General features: G+C 42.4%; 2 protein-coding genes across 20 annotated transcripts in view; one reads left to right on the forward strand and one right to left on the reverse strand.

Moving 5' to 3' along the window:
- HOPX (HOP homeobox) overlaps positions 1 to 21,854 on the forward strand; it is a 91,530-nt gene that overhangs the window by 33,037 nt on the left and 36,639 nt on the right. Inside the window, exon 2 of one of the 7 annotated variants that reach the window (XM_049709337.1) lies at positions 347 to 1,145. The exons of the other annotated variants lie outside the window; for them this stretch is intronic. Within the exon in view, the coding sequence (XP_049565294.1) occupies positions 347 to 424 (78 nt within the window). The 3' untranslated portion in view covers positions 425 to 1,145. Of the gene's footprint in view, positions 1 to 346; positions 1,146 to 21,854 lie in introns of those variants that run through there. 7 annotated transcript variants of the gene reach the window in all.
- The window catches only part of THEGL (theg spermatid protein like), a 101,566-nt gene continuing 80,272 nt past the window's right edge, over positions 561 to 21,854 (reverse strand). For 12 of the 13 annotated variants that reach the window (XM_049709322.1, XM_049709315.1, XM_049709317.1 and 9 more), the window contains 4 exons: positions 20,954 to 21,681; positions 18,458 to 18,590; positions 10,470 to 10,620; positions 561 to 2,233 (listed from right to left, as the gene is read on the reverse strand). The gene's annotated coding sequence lies outside the window, so the exon portion shown is untranslated. The remainder of the gene's footprint in view (positions 2,234 to 10,469; positions 10,621 to 18,457; positions 18,591 to 20,953; positions 21,682 to 21,854) is intronic. The other variant, XM_049709314.1, reaches the window with a different exon arrangement.

Genomic DNA, 21,854 nt, shown 5'->3' on the forward strand with positions numbered 1-21,854 from the left:
CTGTGAAGGTAACAAAGTATGAACACAGAGAATAGGAGATGGATGGAGAATCTACTTGATAAAATGGTTAGGGAAGGCCTTATTGAGAAGGTTCTATTTAAGCTGAGCCCTGAGAATTATTTATCATCAGATAAATAATGAAGGTCAGATATTCTAAGCATAGAAAACAGTATGTACAAAGGTCCTGAGGCAGAAATATAAGTATCACAATGAGATGAACCATCCCCAGGGACTCAGACTGCTTTCCTCTTTTCCAGCTGGGCCACAGAAGCTACTTTTAGAAAGGGAATGAACATTTCAGTTTTTCAGTATGTGACAGGTAATTTTGCACATTTCCCTCCTCCAGAAATGGTTCAAGCAGCGCCTGGCCCAGTGGCGGCTGTCAGAAGGCCTACCCTCAGAGTGCAGATCCGTCACAGACTGAGGAGATGGTGGTCATTGGCGGCTTCCCTCCATGAAGACCATCTGCTGTTTCTCTCCTCAACTTAATCAAGCTCTTTTGGTTTTTCAGTGTAGTGTCATATGCTCTTCTGTTAGCTGTCCTCCTATTTAACACAACGTTGTTTTTTTTTTTTAATGTATATAACTAGAAAAGAAAATAACAATAGGAAGCTATGGGCAGCTTCTGTGTAAAGCAGTGGCTTGGCTGGAAGTGGTGTGGCTTGCATTTCCTTTGGGTCATGATGACAGATGGTGTGAAAACCATCTAAGTTTTCTTTTTGACCATCACCTACCAGTAACAATTTACTTTCACCATCCATTTCAGAGAAGACAAGGCCTCTGTTGAAAAGGTAACATGACCAAGAGGGAGAAACATTTCCTTCTAATTCTACTTTCCTAAGTCATTTTCCTTGTGTTTCATTTAATACACTGAGATTGAGTGAGAATACAGAGTGAATTTGAGTTATTCAGATTCCATAAAGCAGTTCCTTGGATTATAGCTGAATTAACTTGGAAAGCACTCAGGCTGGAAGACAGAAACTTCCACTGGCAGAAAATCAAGTAACTAAGGAAAAAAATCCACAGAAGTCTTGAATTTACCTTATTTAAATGCATTTGTTAAATTCATTTTGCTAAACAAAATGAACAGTGTTTTGTCTCTAAAATGATTTTCTAAATAAAACCTTAACATTTTGTTGAAAATGCATTGAGTCCTCTGCAGATTTTTAACTGAATAATAAGCATATCAAAGAAAAACAGAATAGCTCAACATAGAAGCCGCCTGACAAAAAAGCTGTCATTTTCTAAATCCTTGCTACTCAGAGTCGTCCAGGACTGGCGTCATCAGCATTAGCTGCAAGCTTGTGAGAAGTGCAGAATCTCAGAGTCCAATCCAGACCTACTGAATCAGAATCTGCATTTTCAACAAGCTCTCCAGGTGGTGTCTATGCACATGAAAGCCTGATCAGCACTGCTCTAAAGGACTCTACAGTGGATTTGCATCCATTTTCTGTCAGAGCACATTAAACATCTTAGCAGTCCATTAGTTAAGATTGCGTTTGATTGCATGGAGCAGTAACTTGATTACAATGGATTAACCAAATAGGCTTTTTGTATGTTTGTTTAATTGATTAGTTATTTTTACATAAGAAATCAGCAGGTAGGTTGCTCCCTAAGATTGCCAAGAACTTGCAGACATTTTATCTTCCTACTTTCCTATTTTTAGCATGTGGCTCTTGTGTTTATGGAGACAAGATGGATGCATTTCAAGTAAAAAAGGAAAAAACAAAGGGAAATGCCAGCTAAGACTTTTCCCTGTAAAAAAGGTTCCTGGAGGCCCCCATCTAGGGACTTCTCCCTACATGTCATTGGCCAGAACTGGGTCACATGGCTACTCCCAACTGCAAGGGAGTTGGGAAGGTGAGCCTTTTTAATTGGACATAGTACTGCCTTGAGAAAAATTAGGGTTCTGTTGGTAAGAAAGAAGGGGAGGATGGATATTGGAAAAGCCACTAGCAGTGTCTGCCAGCCCAGCCCAGAATGATGCTGGTATGCACTTCTGAACTCTTACCTACAACGCAGGCACAGTCTTTTCAGTTCTTTAAAATAAAGAGCCCAGAATAAGAAATACTAGCAGTTATGCAGAATACAAATGTTTACAAGATTCTTCTCTAAACAATACACAGTGAACCACGGTCTGAGCAGAACAGCCTCATCTGGCTTGCTCCTCTGCAACCTAACTGATGGTGGTCTGAGAATCTGTCAGCACAGGGCTGGATACTGACATCACTTTCTGGAAAGAAAGAAGGGAGGAGGTGGGGACAATACAGGAATGTGAGCACATCATACATACCCGCATAGAGAGAGTATTCTTTACCTTTCAAAGCACTTTCATAGACACAGACTAACAGAGAGAAAAAAGAAAAGTGCTGTTAATATGACTGTAGGCAAAGCAGATCCAGACAGAGCATGGAGATTTGCCCATGTCAGGCAATGAGAGGGATGCTAAACCAGGTCTAAGCCCCAGCTCAGAAGTCTTTCTCCAGCACACCAGAGACATGATTCTAGAATAAGCCATCTGAGACAAGAAGAGTTAACCAGCTGGGCAGAGAGTGTGCCTTTAGCTGGGAGCTGAGAAGCATGTTTAGGACAGAAGGATCACTTCCTGTGTTTATCTGGCCCAAGAGTCAACAGTCCTTAAATAGCAGGTGCTGGAAGGGAATGAGGATCAGGCATCCTTTAACTAATTAATTATTCAATTAATATATAGGTTTAACTAGAGCCAAGTTTTTTATTTGTTCATTTTTGCATTTGAAGTACTCCTTGATGATACCACAGTCCTTAACCACCACACAACTGCAACCAGCCACTTTGCCAAGTTTTCCTCTCTGTCAGTTTTTCAGAGGCCTACCCATTGCCCTAGTTTCTCGGTGTCATCAACCTTAATTAGGTTGATTGAGTGTTCAGCAGGTGGAGTGAAATCTTAAATGTACCTGAGTCTCCACCTCTGCACTGCTGGGCAGCCTCAGGGAAAGAGTCAGTGCCCTTTTAAATGTAAATTTGTTACCAATATTAACCTCCTTGAGTTTACTTTTTCAACTGTAACACAAAGATAGCAATACTCTACTAAAAGAAAAAAAGCACTTTGTAAATAGTAATAATAATTACTATTGCTAGTACTCTAGAGCGCTCTAGCTCTAGATCAAAATCTTTTTAGAGCTCCCTCCAACTCTAGATCAGCTCTCTTTAGAGCTTGCTGCGCAGTCCAGTTTGGTAGCCACTAGCCACATGTGGCTACTGAACACTTGAAATGTGGCTAATCCAAACTGAGACGTGCTGTAAAGTGCACACCAGATATCAGAGCCTGAGTATGAAAAAAGAAAATGGAAAATATGTCATTCATAACTTTTCTCTTGGTTACATGTTGAAATCATAGTGTTTTGGATATACTGGGTCAGATGAAGTAAATGATTGAAATTTGAAAAAATAATAATAATTACTACTGCTACAAAGTACTAATGAGGACAGGGAAAGGTTCATTTTGATGCCTGAGATAAGCCTTAACCAGAACCCAGATCTCTAACTAACTTTTAATATCAGGAGTCTCTTCTGGACACCCAGGGTCACACAGCAAAGTGGTAATACCCACCCCAGGCTGGGAAAAACTCTGCACAATCCCCTCTTTCTTCACTGTGTGTCCTACTTCTGTTGCTGACACTGTTGGCTGCTTAGCCTGATAATTATTCCCAACCCCTCTCTCTGTTACCTCCTTTGTCTACCAAGGTTGCTGAGGCTGGAAAACCAAAATACAATACTACACCTCCTTACGTGGAGCTGTGGTCATGTGACACAGTCTGGCCAATGAGGTTTAGGTTTAAGGGGGGGAGGGGTGGTGGTGGTGGTGTGGGGAGGGGGGAGGGGGCAGTGTTAGAAGGCTTTGGGGAAGAGTTTTTTTGTTTTGTTTTTTTTGGCTGTGTGGGTCTTTGTTGTTGCGTGCAGGCTTTCTCTAGCTGCGGCGAGTGGGGGCTACTCTTCGTTGTGGTTCATGTGCTTCTCATTGCAGAAGCGTGTGCTTCTCTTGTCTCAGAGCACGGACTCTAGGCGCGTGGGCTTCAGTAGTTGTGGTGCGTGGGCTCAGTAGTTGTGGCTCGCGGCTCTAGAGCGCAGGCTCAGTAGTTGTGGTGCACGGGCTTAGTTACTCCGCGGCATGTGGGATCTTCCCAGACTAGGGCTTGAACCCGTGTTCCCGGCACTGGCAGGCGGATTCTTAACCACTGCGCCACCAGGGAAGTCCTGGGGAAGAGTTTTGTGTTTCTTGCTAAAAGGTACAGAAGCAGCAGGCTCTGTCCTTTTCTCTTGTCTTGAATGGCACCAGTTTCATTTGTTAATTGTAGAAACAGATAAGCAAAACCAACCCCAAACAAACATACAATAAAACAAACAAACCCATAAAAATTAACCATGAGGGGCTTCCCGGGTGGCGCAAGTGGTTGAGGGTCCGCCTGCCGATGCAGGGGACACGGGTTCGTGCCCCGGTCTGGGAAGATCCCACATGCCGCAGAGCGGCTGGGCCCGTGAGCCATGGCCGCTGAGCCTGCGCGTCAGGAGCCTGTGCTCCACAACGGGAGAGGCCACAACAGTGAGAGGCCCGCATACCACAAAAAAAAAAAAAAAAAAATTAACCATGATCTCACCATGCAGAGGTAACCCTAATATTAACCTTAATATTCTTGAGGGTAGGCATGTTTTCAGTGCATAAATACACAGGGAGCTGGGAGAAGAAACTATTTTAGGACATAGCTGCTGTTTGAACCACCGCTCTGAGAGGATGTATAAATGAAAAACTCTTGTTTTTCTCTGCTACAACACTTTACTCAGAATATTTCACTTCTGACACCAGATATGTGGGGTTTTTTCCCCCACATGCAACAGTTCTGTGACACCAATTGGATGTCTTGCAATTCAATTCGGTCTGACACTGTCTACCTGGAGTTAGCATCAGATCCCACAGGTTAAGGGCTCAGTCCCACAAGACTGCCCCCCACTTCAGATGCTAGTTGCAAGCCCAGGTTGTTACCTGTGCTTCTGATTGATTGGCTGCAAATTGAAGGTTTCCAAGACCCCCTCCTCGGATTGGATTGATTTGCTAGAGCAGCTCACGGAACTCAGGAAAAGTTTTCTTACCAGATTACCAGTTTATTATAAAGGATATAACTCAGGAACAGCTAGATGGAAGAGATGCAAAGGGCAAGGTATGCGGGGGAAGGATGTGGAGCTCCCAGGCCCTCTCTGGGCACAGAACTCTCCCAGCACCTTCACCTATTCACCAACCCAGAAGCTCTCTGAACCCTGTACTTTAGGGGTTTTTTATGGAGGTTTCATTATAGAGGTGTGATTGATAAAATCATTGGCCATTTACCATTAAACTCAATTCCCAGCCCCTCTCCCCTCCCTGGAGGTCAGAGGGGGAGGGGTGGGGCTGAAAGTTCCAACCCTCTAATCACCTGATTGGTTCCCCCAGTGACCAGTCCCCATCCAGTGGTTATCCAGGGGCTTTCCAAAAATCACCTCCGTAACATAAATTCAGGTGTGGTTGAAAGGGGCTTGTTAATGAATGACAAGATGCTCCCTTCACCTTTCTCACTCTGGAGCTACTTCAGAAATTGGAACTATTTGAGGGCAAAAGACCAAATCCTGTAACACAAGATGCTCACATGACTCTTATCACTTAGGAAATTACAAGGGTTTTAGGAGCTGTGTGCCAGGAGTAAGATGAAGAGCAAACATATGTATTTCTTATTATGAATCACAATATCCTTAGAAAGATTCTTCCTAAGGGAGAATTTGCTCTTTTGTTTATGAAAGCGTCCTGATGAGTGTTGTTGGCTACAAAACACAGGTCTAGAAGGAGAAAAAAAAAAGGAAGAATTCAGTGGCTGTGCACAATAAAGTAGCAGGAACTTGGGACTGTGTCCCAGGGATGCTCAGGGAGGAGGCTAGCTGGGGCCCTCAGGCACTGAGAGGAGAGATGGAGAAGAATGATCTGGTATGGGCGTGCAGGCTCCAGCAACAAGTCTGCTGACCCAGAAGACTGGTGGATTTGGCTCAGAGACTTCAAAATGTCAAATATTCATTTTAAATGAACACCTGTACGATGCTGGTCCACTGTTGCCATTCAGTCACTGCTCTTTGTTATCTTCTACCTTTAGGAAAGCACTATTGTACAAAATAGCCTTGCATTGGTGATGCTTTGGGAGCCGGGAAAGGAGCTGCTTGGGCCACATGTGTGGCCCACAGTGGACAGCAGAAGCTCTGCTTCTGTCTGCTCTCTTCTTATAAAGGGGTAACAGCACCCCTTTACATTTGGGGAACACCTCCCACTTCATGTGGTCCTGGTAGAGCAGTTAATCACAGTGTCCCAGGTTCCCCACTCTACTCAGAATTAGACACACGACCCAGACTGGCCAATCACAAAGCCACCTCCCTTCACACACAGGGACTGAACCAAGGTATGGGCTCTTGACCTAAGCTGAGCCAATCAAAATCCCTCACCAGAGTTTTCCCAACTGGACCGGGAGGGGCAGTTCTCTATTAACCTTGTGCATGGAGAGTTGTGAGGGTGGAGGCCTGGGGTTGCAGGCAGCCATCTACCCAGCCACGTAGAGAAGGTTACACTGTAATGAGAGAGAATGGAGGCAAGCAGAGATGGAAGTTAGAGAAAGAGACAGACAGACAGACAGACAGCAGCTAGGTCCACTCTTCCCTCAGGCCATCCCAGCCTTCCTAACTCTGTGAACTAGTGAATTCCCTTCTTGGTGTGTCTGTCATTTGCAGCAAAAATAATCCTAACTAATGGGAGAGTGAAGAAAGGAAGAGAGGAGTGCGTGGAAGGAGGAATATTGGCCACTAGGGGAATTATGAATCCAGGAGAAGCAGGAACTTAGAGTAGAAGAGAGCCAGGAATACATAGGCCAACAAACCCTGAAAGTAACTGGACAGAGTACCAGACATTTCTCAATCACTGGGGACTTGAGAAAAAAGATTATTTTTCCATATTAATGGAAAAGATGATTACTAACAGGTAGATAATATATGGATATTAAGTACATACGTTTTTGAATTAAGTGCAAACATATGGTAGATATGACTTTGTTACCTTCCTGGGGACATCTGGCTACTCTCCCTCAACCCTGGCCATCTCCATGTAGAAATCTTGTTCACATATTCCACTGTCCACTAAAGGGTCATTTTAAAACCTCACATCGTTTCAAATGTATCCCTGCCCAAACTCAATGTCAAAGTAACTAGCAATAATAATGGTATAATTTAAAACTTCATATTCTCATCCCATGATGGAAGTACTAGGAGGTAGTGGAGTACACGTAAGTCAGGCAGGGATGCAGGACATGAGCCACGGTTTATGTTAACGAGGAAGGACAATAAGATTTCTTGGTTTTCAGAAGGCTGGTGCTTTGATAGTGTGGTCTCTATGAACAATTATAGGCATGCAGAAGCAAAGGTTTCTAGAGAGCCTCTCCCTTCAGCTTCACCATCAGCTGTATTCTGACAAATATTTCAGCACTGCTGCACTGGGGATGTACTCCTGTAAACATAAATTTCAATGTGGCTTCTTGTAAGAGTCCACCACCTAAACTTAGGAAAATATGAGAGGGCTTCCCTGGTGGCGCAGTGGTTGAGAGTCCGCCTGCTGATGCAGGGGACATGGGTTTGTGCCCCGGTCTGGGAAGATCCCACATGCCGTGGAGCGGCTGGGCCCGTGAGCCATGGCCGCTGAGCCTGCGTGTCCGGAGTCTGTGCTCCGCAACGGGAGAGGCCACAACAGTGGGAGGCCCGTGTACCGCAAAAAAAAAAAAAAGAAAAAAAAAGAAAAATATGAGAAACATTGGACTTGAATCTCAATTTATGTAACTCATCCAACTACTCAGATACAATGACAAACTGACTCACAGTTCCTATGACTCATCCTTGGAATTCCAGATGAGCAATGCAGAAGGATTTTCTTTCTCTTTCTCCCAGATGGAGGCTTCCTCTCCCCACCCCTTTTTTTTTTTAAAAAAAGGTTTCTACTTTGGAATTTGGCATTGCCTGGGAGTGAAGAAGGCAAGTTTCTGGGGATAGTGATGCTGAGGATAAGAATCCTCGGGGCATAGCATAGGAACCATAATCCAGAAGCTTAGAATCTTTTCAAGATACAGAATGTGTGTTCATGTATGAGAAAAACTGTGTGTGTGTATATATATATATATATATATATATATATATATATATATATATATATGTCCCCTTTCTCCAGAGGGGGAGAGCTGAGGCAGAGAATTCTGGTTGTCCCCTTAGCCCTTCTCTCTTTCTTCCTGTAATTTTATCTGAGGAGAATGGCTGTCCAGCTAAAGAGTAAATTTGCTCACTTCCCATATAGTTAGGTTTTATAGCCAGCCTCCAATGAGCTCTGCCTTCTGGTATTCACACATGTGCATAGGTCCTTTCCACACTGAGCAGGGGTTGGTCTGTGTGACCCAGTAAAAAAAGCAGAAATGATGATGTGTCACTTCTGATATTAGTTTCTAAAAGACACTGCAGCTTTTCTCTCTCTCTCTCCCTCTCTCTCTCTCTCTCTCTCTCTGGGATTAGTTGCTCCAGGGAAAGGCAGCTGCCATGTGGAGAGGTCCACGTGGCAAGGAACTAAGGCCCCTGAAAACAGCCAGTGAGGAAAGAGGTCTGCCAAGAACCCTGTGAGTGAGCTTGGAAGTGCGTCCTCCAGCCCCTGTCTAGCTTTCAGACAACTGCAGCCCCTGAGCCACAACCACTCAGCTAAGCTGCTCCTGAAATGGTTTGATAGAATAAAGGTCTGTTGTTTTAATCTGCTAAGCTTTGGGATAATGTGTTAGCCAGCAATAGATAACTAAAGCTCTGGATGTGGTCAGTGAAGTGATGTGTGCTACTTCCAGGTCATGTCCCTAAAAAACTACGTGTGCTCTCTTGTTTCTCCTTCCCACTTCCCATGAGCTAGAATGTGACTATGGTAATTGGTTGTCTCATATCATGCAGATGACCGCAATCCCTTACGTGCTGGAGGGCAACAAAACAGAAAGAGCCTGGGTCTCTGTATTAGTCAGGAAATAGCAGGTTTAGCTGCACTAATAACCAACTTCTGATCTCAGTGGCCTAAAAGCAATGCTTTACTTCTCACTTCCACAAATATGCTGCAGCTCTGAGAAACTCTTCAGGATGGCTGTCCTTCATATCAGTAGTGCTTCCACAAATTTCAGTGAACAGGGAAAGGAATGCGAAAGCCTTGCGCTGGCAACTAAGTGCTTCTCTGACACACCTTACACTCACATTTCACTGGCCAAACCAAGTTGCATGACCACAACTAACCCCAAGGGGGCAGAAGAGCACATTTCTTCCTTACTTCCAGAGGAAGAAGACTGGAAATACTTTTTTCAGCAGAACTAATAATCTACCAAAGCACTCAGCACCATCAAGTCATTCCACCAACCCTGGCCTTCTGTATAGGACTATACCTGATAGAGAAATAAAGTTACATCTTGATTAAGTCACAGTGTTGGGGATCTCTTATTATAGAGCCTAGCCTTTACCCTAAGCAATAAAGGCATATAGATTAAAGAATGGGTCTAGGATCTGCCTACCTACTAACTGATTCTAAAGTTATTGACAAGGAAAATGAAGGCACACAAATGGATAGTCCTATTTGTCCTTCCACATCCACTCGGCATCCTTTTCTACCCGACTCTGTGGCCAAGGAGGGTGACATTACAGATACTTCAACCAGGCTCCCTTGCCCCCTGATTTCTCCTGGGGTTTAGCCAATGATAGTCACTAGCAGGAGATCAGAGGATAAGAGTAGAGTAAGATCAGGGTATTTTTTCCCAGTCTACGTCCATCCAGAGTCATGGTTTGACAGTGACTATGTTCTTCTAGCCAAGGCCACAGCCTCTGTCAGGAGGCCCTTTCCACAGCTATAAGTCTCTCCAGCTTTCAGTAACCTCTTCCTCTCCTTGACCTATTCTAATCCTAGAGGTAGTAACACTTATTAGCCCCAGTGTTTCACTACCCTTCTTGATTTCCCTTAAAACTCCTCAAATCTTTGTAGAGTCCTTTCATTAAATTGTCTTAATTACTTCTGCCATCTATTTCCTGTCAGTACCCTAACCAATGCCACACTTCTCCCTTGACTTATAGTTATTAGTCAAAACAACAAATGACATAAGAAATGGGCAGACATGAAAATCCCAAAAGGGTGATGATGATCTTTTAGATCAACAATGTAATAATGAGATCAAATAGGCATTAGCACCCAAATCTCACAGTGCATGGGAAAGATATCCCCTGTACTGGCATCATCAAGACAGTGAGAAGCCAAGTGGCATCTTAAATATTTGCAACTTTATGCCAAATCGTTCCAGCAAAAGCTCTTTGACATACTTATTCCAAAATTAAAGCTTATCCCCAAATATCTCCATTATTCATTTCAAATATCATTGGCTTACCAACTTAATTCCTTAGCTGGAGTTCCACTGAGTTCAGTGAGGAAGCTTTGAATTAGAACATGGAGTTTGCCAGGTCCATGTTTGAACAAGATTCAAGGAGCCTCCAAAAATCTCACAGGTCAAAGAGAGTACAGCTCACAGCCCAGTTCATCTGTGGTAAAAGAAGGAGAGAGAGAGAGAGAGAGGTTGGGTGGGGAGGAAGGGAGGGAGCAAATTTAGGGGGGGAGGCAGGGAGGAACGAACCTGCCTATCAAGTTCACAGAAAGAAAGATGATTCTTCAAATGAGAAGATGCCTCTTCCACATTAAAAAACCCAAACACCCTCATAACGGAGTGCTCCCCAAGGGGCACACATCTAGGGGACCTAGAAGAGAACGTGGCTTTGCTGCCAAACATGTCAGCTTCCAGTGGGGGGGATCTGCAGTGGCCAAAAGAGGAGACAGATCAAGGAAAATGATTTTTATCCATAAAGATGTCTGGGATATAAAATCCTCCAGGATCAAACAGGACAGCTGAGAGGAAAATAAAAAAATATCAGAGTCTTCATCCATTTATTAAAATATTCACTCATTCTAATCCAAAACAAACAACGCCAACAAAACCACGCGTATTTGTTAGGATGATTTTGGCTACAAGTGAGTGAATATCCAACTGAAAGTGTCTTATCAGGCTTTCTATTTTCTCATATAAGAAATGTAGGAGATTCCAGGTTTGGCTAATTTGACCACCTAACTAGGCCAGAGCTCTGTGTCATCCTCCCTGAGATTCTCTTCTCTTTCTTTTCGTGGTCGCAAGATTACTACTCCAGTTCCAAGTACCACATCCCACATAACACCACCCACCATCCGGACACAGGAAGGAAAGCCCTGCCGTTCTCTTCAGGCAACTCTCATTTTATTGTTTTAGGGAGGAAAAGCCTTTCCCAGAAGCCCCCCAGCAGTCTTCCCCTTGCCCCTCACTGTCTGGAATTGCACCACATGTCCACCCCATGCTTATAACTGGCAAAGATAGTCAGCACTTAGAACAGACTGGCACATAGCAGGAGCTCATTAAATATTTGCCAAATGAATGAAAGGTGAATTGGACTACCATGGTTGCCGTAGACTAATTCCAGCCCATTTCATAGAATCTGTTTTCCTAGAACACACTGTTGTTTGATAGCTGAAGAAAATTTGCATTTTCTTTTCAAAGAAGAAGGAAGGAATAGCTTTTGAGCAGTCAGCCAACAGCTTATGCCACATTATGCCATTTCTTTTTTCTTTTTCCTTTTTGGCCAAGCTGTGCGGCTTGCAGGATCTTAGTTCCCTGACTCCCCGACCAAGTTGATCCCGGGCCCCGGGCAGTGAAAGCACCGAGTCCTAACCACTGGACCACCAGGGAATTCTCACACCCTTTTTTTTTTTTTGCTTTGTGTATTTCAGTATTATCTTTTTTTTTTCAACATCTTTATTGGAGTATAATTGCTTTACAATGTTATGTTAGTTTCTGCTGTATAACAAAGTGAATCAGCTATATGCATACACATGTCCCCATATCCCCTCCCTCTTGCATCTCCCTCCCACCCTCCTAAAGCACTGAGCTGATCTCCCGGTGCTATGCAGCTGCTTCCCACTAGCTATCTATTTTACATTTGGTAGTGTATATATATCAATGCTATTCTCTCACTTCGTCCCAGCTTATCCTTCCCCCTCGCCGTGTCCTGAAGTCCATTCTCTATGTCTGTGTCTTTATTCCTGTCCTGCCCCTAGATTCATCAGAACCAGTTATTTTTAGATTCCATATATATGTTAGCATACAGTATTTGTTTTTCTCTTTCTGACTTACTTCACTCTGTATGACAGACTCTAGGTCCACCCACCTCACCTACAAATAACTCAATTTCGTTTCTTTTTATGGCTGAGTAATATTCCATTGTATATATGTGCCACATCTTCTTTATCCATTCATCCGATGATGGACACTTAGGTTGTTTCCATCTCCTGGCTATTGTAAATAGAGCTGCAATGAACATTTTGGTACATGACTCTTTTTGAATTATGGTTTTCTCAGGGTATATGCACAGTAGTGGGATTGCTGGGTCATATATGGTAGTTCTATTTTTAGTTTTTTAAGGAACCTCCATATTGTTCTCCATAGTGGCTGTATCAGTTTACATTCCCACCAACAGTGCAAGAGGGTTCCCTTTTCTCCACACCCTCTCCAGCATTTATTGTTTGTAGAGTTTTTGATGATGGCCATTCTGACTGGTGTGAGGTGATACCTCATTGTAGTTTTGATTTGCATTTCTCTAATGATTACTGATGTTGAGTATTCTTTCATGTGTTTGTTGGCAGTCTGTATATCTTCTTTGGAGAAACGTCGATTTAGGTCTTCTGCCCATTTTTGGATTGGGTTTTTTGTTTTTCTGATATTGAGCTGCTTGTAAATTTTGGAGATTAAACCTTTGCCAGTTGCTTCGTTTGCAAATATTTTCTCCCATTCTGAGGATTGTCTTTTGGTCTTTTTTTTATGGTTTCCTTTGCTGTGCAAAAGCTTTTAAGTTTCATTAGGTCCCACTTATTTATTTTTGTTTTGATTTCCATTTCTCTAGGTGGGTCAAAAAAGATCTTGCTATGATTTACATCATAGAGTTTCTGCCCATGTTTTCCTCTAAGAGTTTTATAGTGTCTGGCCGTACATTTAGATCTTTAATCCATTTTGAGTTTATTTTTGTGTATGGTGTTAGGGAGTGTTCTAGTTCAATTCTTTTACATGTAGCTGTCCAGTTTTCCAGGCACCACTTATTGAAGAGGCTTTCTTTTCTCCATTGTATATTCTTGCCTCCTTTATCAAAGATAAGGTGACCACATGTGTGTCAGTTTATCTCTGGGCTTTCTATCCTGTTCCATTGATCTATATTTCTGTTTTTGTGCCAGTACCATACTGGCTTGATTACTGTAACTTTGTAGTATAGTCTGAAGTCCGGGAGCCTGATTCCTCCAGCTCCGTTTTTCTTTCTCAAGATTGCTTTGGCTATTCAGGGTCTTTTGTGTTTCCATACAAATTGTGCAATTTTTTTGTTCTAGTTCTGTGAAAAATGCCATTGGTAGTTTGATAGGGATTACACTGAATCTGTAGATTGCTTTGGGTAGTACAGTCATTTTCACAATGTTGATTCTTCCAATTCAAGAACATGGTATATCTTTCCATCTTGTTTGTATCATCTTTAATTTCTTTTATCAGTGTCTTATAGTTTTCTGCATACAGGTCTTTTGTCTCCTTAGGTAGGTTTACTCCTAGGTATTTTATTCTTTTTGTTGCGATGGTAAATGGGAGTGTTTCCTTAATTTCTCTTTCAGATTTTTCATCATTAGTGTATAGGAATGCAAGAGATTTCTGTGCATTAATTTTGTATCCTGCTACTCTACCAAATTCATTGATTAGCTCTAGTAGTTTTCTGGTGGCATCTTTAGGATTCTCTATGTATAGTATAATAAAATCTGAAAACAGTGACAGTTTTACTTCTTGTTTTCCAATTTGTATTCCTTTTATTTCTTTTTCTTCTCTGACTGCTGTGGCTAGGACTTCCAAAACTATGTTGAATAACAGTGGTGAGAGTGGGCAACCTTGTCTTGTTCCTGATCTTAGAGGAAATGTTTTCAGTTTTTCACCATTGAGTATGATGCTTGCTGTGGGTTTGTCATATATGGCCTTTATTATGTTGAAGTAGGTTCCCTCTATGCCCATTTTCTGGAGAGTTTTTATCACAAATAGGTGTTGAATTTTCTCAAAAGCTTTTTCTGCATCTACTGAGATTATCATATGGTTTTTATCCTTCAATTTGTTAACATGGTGTATCACATTGATTGATTTCCATATATTGAAGAATCCTCGCATTCCTGGGATAAACCTCACTTGATCATGGTGTATAATCCTTTTAATGTGCTGTTGGATTCTGTTTGCTAGTATTTCGCTGAGGATTTTTGCATCTGTGTTCATCAGAGATATTGGCCTGTAGTTTTCCTTTCTTGTGACATCTTTGTCTGGTTTTGGTATCAGGGTGATGGTGGCCTCGCAGAATGAGTTTGGGACTGTTCCTCCCTCTGCTATATTTTGGAAGAGTTTGAGAAGGATAGCTGCTAGCTCTTCTAAATGTTTGACAGAATTCGCCTGTGAAGCCATCTGGTCCTGGGCTTTTGTTTGTTGGAAGATTTTTAATCACAGTTTCAATTTCAGTGCTTGTGGTTGGTCTGTTTATATTTCCTATTTCTTCCTGGTTCTGTCTTGGAAGGTTGTGCTTTTCTAATAATTTGTCCATTTCTTCCAGGTTGTCCATTTTATTGGCATAGAGTTGCTTGTAGTAGTCTCTCATGATCCTTTGTATTTCTGCAGTGTCAGTTGTTACGTCTTTTTCATTTCTAATTCTGTTGATTTGAGTCTTTTCCCTTTTTTTCTTGATGTGTCTGGCTAATGGTTTATCAATTTTGTTTATCTTCTCAAAGAACCAGCTTTTAGTTTTATTGATCTTTGCTATGTTTCCTTCATTTCTTTTTCATTTATTTCTTATCTGATTTTTATGATTTCTTTCCTTCTGCTAACTTTGGCTTTTTTTGTTCTTTTTCTCTAATTGCTTTAGGCATAAGGTTAGGGTGTTTCAAATTATTCTTGTTTCTTGAGGTAGGATTGTATTGCTATAAACGTCCCTCTTAGAACTGCTTTTGCTGCATCCCATAGGTTTTGGGTCATCATGTTTTCATTGTCATTTGTTTCTAGGTATTTTTTGATTTCCTCTTTGATTTGTTTAGTGATCTCTTGGTTATTTAGTAGTGTATTGTTTAGCCTCCATGTGTTTGTACTTTACAGTTTTTTTCCTGTAATTGGTATCTAGTCTCATAGTGTTGTGGTCAGAAAAGATACCTGATATGATTTCAATTTTCTTAAATTTACCAAGGCTTGATTTGTGACCCAAGATATGGTCTATCCTGAAGAATTTACCATGAGCACTTGAGAAGAAAGTGTATTCTGTTGTTTCTGGATGGAATGTCCTGTAAGTATTTATTAAGGCCATCCTGTTTAACGTGTCATTTAAAGCTTGTGTTTCCTTATTTATTTTCATTTTGGATGATCTGTCCTTTGGTGAAAGTGTGGTGTTAAAGTCCCCTACTATTACTGTGTTACTGTCGATTTCCCCTTTTATGGCTGTTAGCATTTGCCTTATGTATTGAGGTGTTCCTATCTTGGGTGCATAAATATTTACAATTGTTATATCTTCTTCTTGGATTGATCCTTTGATCATTATGTAGTGTCCTTCTTTGTCTCTTGTAATAGTCTTTATTTTAAAGTCTATTTTGTCTTATATGAGAATTACTACTCCAGCTTTCTTTTGGTTTCCATTTGCATGGAATATCTTTTTCCATCCCCTCACTTTCAGTCTGTATGTGTCCCTAGGTCTGAAGTTGGTCTCTTGTAGACAGCATATGTACAGGTCTTGTTTTTGTATCCATTCAGCCAGTCTATGTCTTTTGGTTGGAGCATTTAATCCATTTACTTTTAAGGTAATTATTGATATGTATGTTCCTATTACCATTTTCTTAATTGTTTTGGGTTTATTTTTGTAGGTCTTTTCCTTGTCTTGTGTTTCCTGGCTCGAGAAATTCCTTTAGCATTTGTTGTAAAGCTGGTTTGGTGGTGCTTAACTTTTGCTTATCTGTAAAGGTTTTAATTTCTCCACTGACTCTGAATGAGATCCTTGCTGGGTAGAGTAATCTTGGTTGTAGGTTCTTCCGTTTCATCACTTTAAATATGTCCTACCAGTCCCTTCTGGCTTGCAGAGTTTCTGCTGAAAGATCAGCTGTTAACCTTATGGGGATTCCCTTGTATGTTATTTATTGTTTTCCCTTGCTTCTTTTAATATTTTTCCTTTGTATTTAATTTTTGATAGTTTGATTAATATGTGTCTCGGCATGTTTCTCTTTGGGTTTATCCTGTATGGTACTCTCTGTGTTTCCTGGACTTGATTGACTATTTCCTTTCCCATGTTAGGGAAGTTTTCAACTATAATCTCTTCAAATATTTTCTGGGACCCTTTCTTTTTCTCTTCTTCTGGGACCCCTATAATTCGAATGTTGGTGCATTTAATGTTGTCCCAGAGGTCTCTGAGACTGTCCTCAATTCTTTTCATTTTTTTTTCTTTATTCTGCTCCTCAGCAGGTATTTCCACCATTTTATCTTCCAGCTAACTTATCCATTCTTCTGCCTCAGTTATTCTGCTATTGATTCCTTCTAGACTATTTTTAATTTCAGTAATTGTGTTGTTCATCACTGTTTGTTTGCCTTTAGTTCTTCTAGATCCTTGTTAGATATTTCTTGTATTTTCTCCATTCTGTTTCTGAGATTTTGTATTATCTTTACTATCTTTACTCCGAATTCTTTTTCAGGTAGGTTGCCTACTTCATCTTCATTTATTTGGTCTTGTAGGTTTTTACCTTGCTCCTTCGTCTGTAACATATTTTTTGTCGTTTTTTTTTTTTTTTTCTTTTTTGATGGGTGGTGCTGTATTCCTGTCTTACTGGTTGTTTGGCCTGAGGCATCCAGCCCTGGAGTTTGCAGGCAGTTGGATAGAGCCAGGTCGTGGTGCTGAGATGAAGACCTCCTGGAGGCCTCACTCCAATTGATATTCCCTGGGGTTTGAGGTTCTCTGTTAGTCCAGTAGTTTGGACTCAGAGCTCCCACCACAGGAGCTCAGGTCTGACCTCCAGCCTGGGAACCAAGATCCCACAAGCTTCGTGGCGCAGTAAAAAAAAGAAAGAAAGAAAGAAAGGAGCAGTACAAATCAAAGAATAATAGGAAAAATATAAGTGAAACAACTGCAACAAGGTAAAATAAAACCACAACAGAAAAAAGAAAAGAAAAAGGGGGGGGGGGGAACAAGCGAAAAGGAGAGAATAGTAACAAAGTATAAAGAATAAAATTAGAAAAATAAAAGATTTATTAGGAAAAATAAAAATATGAAAGAATCAACTGCAGTGAATCAACAAGGTAAAACAGAACCCCAATCTAAAAAAGGAGAAAATAAAATAAAATAAAATAAAAAAGCCTTGACTATGGGGGCGGAGTTTAGGAGGGGTGGGGTTTAGGGTGGGTCAGGCCCTAGGCGGGTGGGGGGGGTGACGTTTGAGCATGGGGTGGGGCCTAGGCTCAGGACACACGCAGCCAGAAAAGGCTTTGGGGGCGGGGCCTAGGCAGGGTGCCGTTCAAGCGTGGGGCGGGACCTCTGCTTAGGATCTGCACAGAAGGGGAGAGGCAGCACGTGGAAAGGGGGGCCTTCGGAGTGTGGAGTTCCGGAGTTTGGAGGTAGAGCCCTGGGTGAGGATGTGTGGGTGGGGTTTAGCCCCAGCGCGTTGGAGGGGGTCTCAGAGGGGGTCACAGAGTGTAGAGGTGGGGCCCTGGGTGGGGGTGTAGGGGCGGGGCTTGGGCTCTACGCATTAGAAGGGAGGATCTGAGGCCCGGGAGCCCAAAAGGCTCCCCGGTGCCTAAGTGGACAGGGAAAGCGCTGGCCCCGTTCCCTTCCGTTCCTTTGTGCCCCTCCCCCCCATCTCCCCCCAGGGTCTCCCCCGTCGCCGCTGGACCCCTCACCATGGGTGGGTCCCGCTGGGTGTAGGAACTCCTCCCCTACCCCAGCCGACCCTCAGGGGTTTCGGTCTCGGAGGTCCGGCCTTTAGTTTTGCTCTGCCTTCCCTCCCTCCCACTCCCACAGGACCCGCCCAGCTGGAGGGGGCCTCGGTGGGCAGACAATCAGGCCCGGGATCTCAGCAGGCTCTGGGGGGCCCAAGTAGGCAGGAGAAGCCTGGCTATGCTCCCTTTTGATCCTCCGCCCTCCCAGTGGTCCCCCAATTTCCTCCTTCGGGTGTGGTATCCCTTCCCCTCCCCTAGCCGCCCCTTAGGGGCACCAGTCCCGCCTGGCCTCCACTTCTCCTCCCCCTTCACTCCCCCCATGCCTCACATCCTACCCGGTCACTGGAGGTTCCTCCCGTTCCCTTAGTCGTCCATGGTTCCCCACCAGTGCCTTGTAGGTGCCCTAGTTGGGCGGAGACACGAATTATGCGTCTTCCTAGTCCACCGTCTTGACGCCGCCCATTTCTCCTTAAAGCAGAGAACAAGAGGAACCCAAGAAAGGGCTTATTATTTTCTAATGGTTACTTTGGGGAAAAAAAAAAGGTTTTTGGATTTAAACAAATTGTTCATGCAAGGGAGTAGTATCTCATTAGGGGACAAGTTACCATATTGTAGAGAGCAGTGAACTTTTTTTCTGCCAGCTTAGGCATCAGTTCTTCAGGATATTCTCTGCCCAAGCTCAGTATGGGTTAGGTGTCTCTCCTGTATATTATCAAGCACCCTTTACCTCCCCATAGTACAGCACTTACCACACCAGATTATACTTCCTTGTCTACCCCTGCAGTAGAGACTGTGTGTGTTCACCAAACTCTTTCCTTTCTTTTCTGCGTACTCAGCTATGTTTCCCAACCTCCTCTGCAGTTAGGTGTGGCCACATGTCTCAGCCCGGTCAGTGCAATGTGGGTAAAGTGATGTCCGCCACTTCCAGGCTTGGCCGTATCATGAAAACTACCCGTGCAGTCTCCTAACTCTCTTTTCAATCTGCTGGCTGAATGGAGAGGGCTCTGTGGACATAAAAGAATGTGGAAGGAGCCTGGGACCCCGAAGGTCTGCATGGAGCAGAACACCCATCCTCTCATCAGCCCAAATCAGACTGAGACGAAACGAGTGAAGAATCCATTTTTTATTGAGCTAAGCCATTGAGAATTAGGTGTCTGTGTGTTTTCATTAGAGAAGTTATCCCACCCTGACTAATACAGTTCCCCATTAGAACGCAAACCTCTTCAAAATAGAAACCTCCTCTATCTTTTCCACCACGGTATTCCTTGCTTTGGCATAATGCCTGTCACATAACAGGCACTTAATATATTTTTTAATGAAATAAATGTAATTCTCTCAACATGTGTCAGGTACCTACTATGTGCCAAAATAGCTTTAACTTTGCAATGATGTATCAGTAGTTTTTGATATCTCCTCAGAGCTCTACATTGAGACTAACAGTAAATCCTTTTAAAAGGGGATTGGGGTCACCTAGGTTGATCATCCTCCTTGGCAACACGAAGGGAGGAAAGAAGCCGACTCTCACTTTTAAACCTTGCATTACTGAGAAGAAGACCCCCAGGGGGCAAAGTGAAAGGTGGAAGCTTTCTCCCAATTTTTATGTGTTTAAAAGAATACTCGACAAAACATTTAATGGTCAAAAAGGTCAGTGTCAGTAAGGTGCTATGATGTAGAGTGAGATGGGAATATTCTTACTTTTATTCCCAGCACACATTATGTGCTAGCATTGCTGAACCTCTAAACAATGTTTTGGAGTAGTTTTTGAAACAACAGTGATATCACCTGGGATATCTCTTTAAAAATGCAAATTCTGTATTTTTAACCAGAATTTTCCTGCCCAGTAAAGTATGAGGAACATTACTACCTACCCTGCTTTTTTTTTTTTAATTACTGTTTTCCAACAGGTTAATTGGAAACAACTTTAGCGTCTCCCTTTCTATCAAATCCCTTTCCCTTTTAACTAGCTAATGTCCCTGCTAGGAAACTATCCCAAAATAGCTGTAGGGTTTCCTTCCTGCTGGTACTGGTTGGGGTGGGACAGTTACAGGCCCCTCCCTGGCCTCTGTTTTTATTGTTTTTCTTTCATCACTCAACCGCAAATATCCCAAATTTTATGCTGCCAGGAAGTTGGCCCAGGTTAAGGTATTTGCTGATTTTCTTTTCATCTCAAAAACAACCACTGGAGTTCTCACTGTTAGTGAAAGTGTGAAATGATACAACCACCTCTGAAAAACTGTTTGGCAGTATCTACTAAAGTTAAACATATACCTACCCTATGACCCAGAAATTCCACTCCTAGATATCTCCTCAAGAAAAATGAATGTGTATGTCTATGAAAAGGCCTGTACCCCCAATGTTCATAGCAGCTTTATTCAGAATAGCCCCAAACTTTAAACAAGCCAAATGTCCATCAACAGAGGACTGGATAAGCAATGTGGCATATTTATATCATGAAATACTACGCAGCAATAATAAAAGAACAAACTATTGATACACATAACAATACGGGTAGATCTCAAAAACATTACGCCATGCAAGAGAAGCCATATACAAATGAAAATATGTTATATGATTCCATTCATATGATGATCAAGAAAAGGCAAAGCTAATTTACAGTGATATGAATAAGAATAGAGGCTACTTCTGGGTGAGGGGAGGAGGCTACTGGGCTGGAGGGGGCATGAGAGAATTTTCTGGGAAGATAGAAATGTTCTAGGTATTGATTTGGCTGGTGGTTTCATAGGTGTATATGTGTAAAAATTCACTGAGCTATATATACTCAAGACTTGTGCACTCTATTTAATTCTAGAAAGATGGCTGATTTCTACTACCTTCAAGGGGCAGATCCACATGCTTCTGCTTGTTACTTCCCTGCCCTTTCTTGTCTGGGTGGGTTTCCTCCACCCCACAGGCCTCTGCAATTTTCTGTGTTCTTGCCAGAAGTTTTTGGAAGTTGCTAGTCTCTGATCAGTCTCCCTTCCAGAGTTCTTCTCTCGTTGTCCCTGTGAGTGGTGCCAGAGCTGATCCTGTGTACAGCTGTCCCTTGGGATCCTTGGGTGATTGGTTCCAGGACCCTCTGCAGATACCAAAATGCCTGGATGCTTAAGTCCCTCCTATAAAATAGCATAGTATTTGCAAATAGTCTGTGTACTTCCTCCTGTATACTTTAAATCATTTCTAGATTACTTATGATACCTAATACAATGTAAATGCTATAGAGATAGTTGCAAATACAATGTAAATGCTATGTAAATAGTTGCCTGCGCATGGCAAATTCAAGTTTTGCTTTTTGGAATTTTCTGGAATTTTTTTTCAAGTATCTTTTGTTCCATGGTTGGTTGAATCTGCAGATGTGGAACCCGGGGTACAGAGGGCCAACTATATTTACCCCCATCACCTACCACCAGGGTGGGTTACTAGCTAAAACCTTACTGGTCCTCCTGTAGCCTAAAGTAGCTGTAGCTGATCCTTTCTTTATGGCTCTTTAAAATCATCTAACTTCTTTTTTTTTTTTTTTTTTTAACCCATTTCCATCTTTTTCACAAATTGGCTTCAGCTTCTGGGGACAAATGAAAAAAAAAGTTAGTACTTTGATTGGTGGATTTAACTAGGACCACTTGTGGTTTGGGACACAAGACCACATGGGTTTGCCAAACAGAATGAATACTGCGCAAAAGCAGGTTGCTGTGCTGCTGGCAACGGAGGATTTAGGACACTAACGGCTAAGGCTCT

The sequence above is a fragment of the Orcinus orca genome, chromosome 4, assembly GCF_937001465.1.
Source record: "Orcinus orca chromosome 4, mOrcOrc1.1, whole genome shotgun sequence".
Taxonomy (NCBI): Eukaryota; Metazoa; Chordata; class Mammalia; order Artiodactyla; family Delphinidae; genus Orcinus; species Orcinus orca.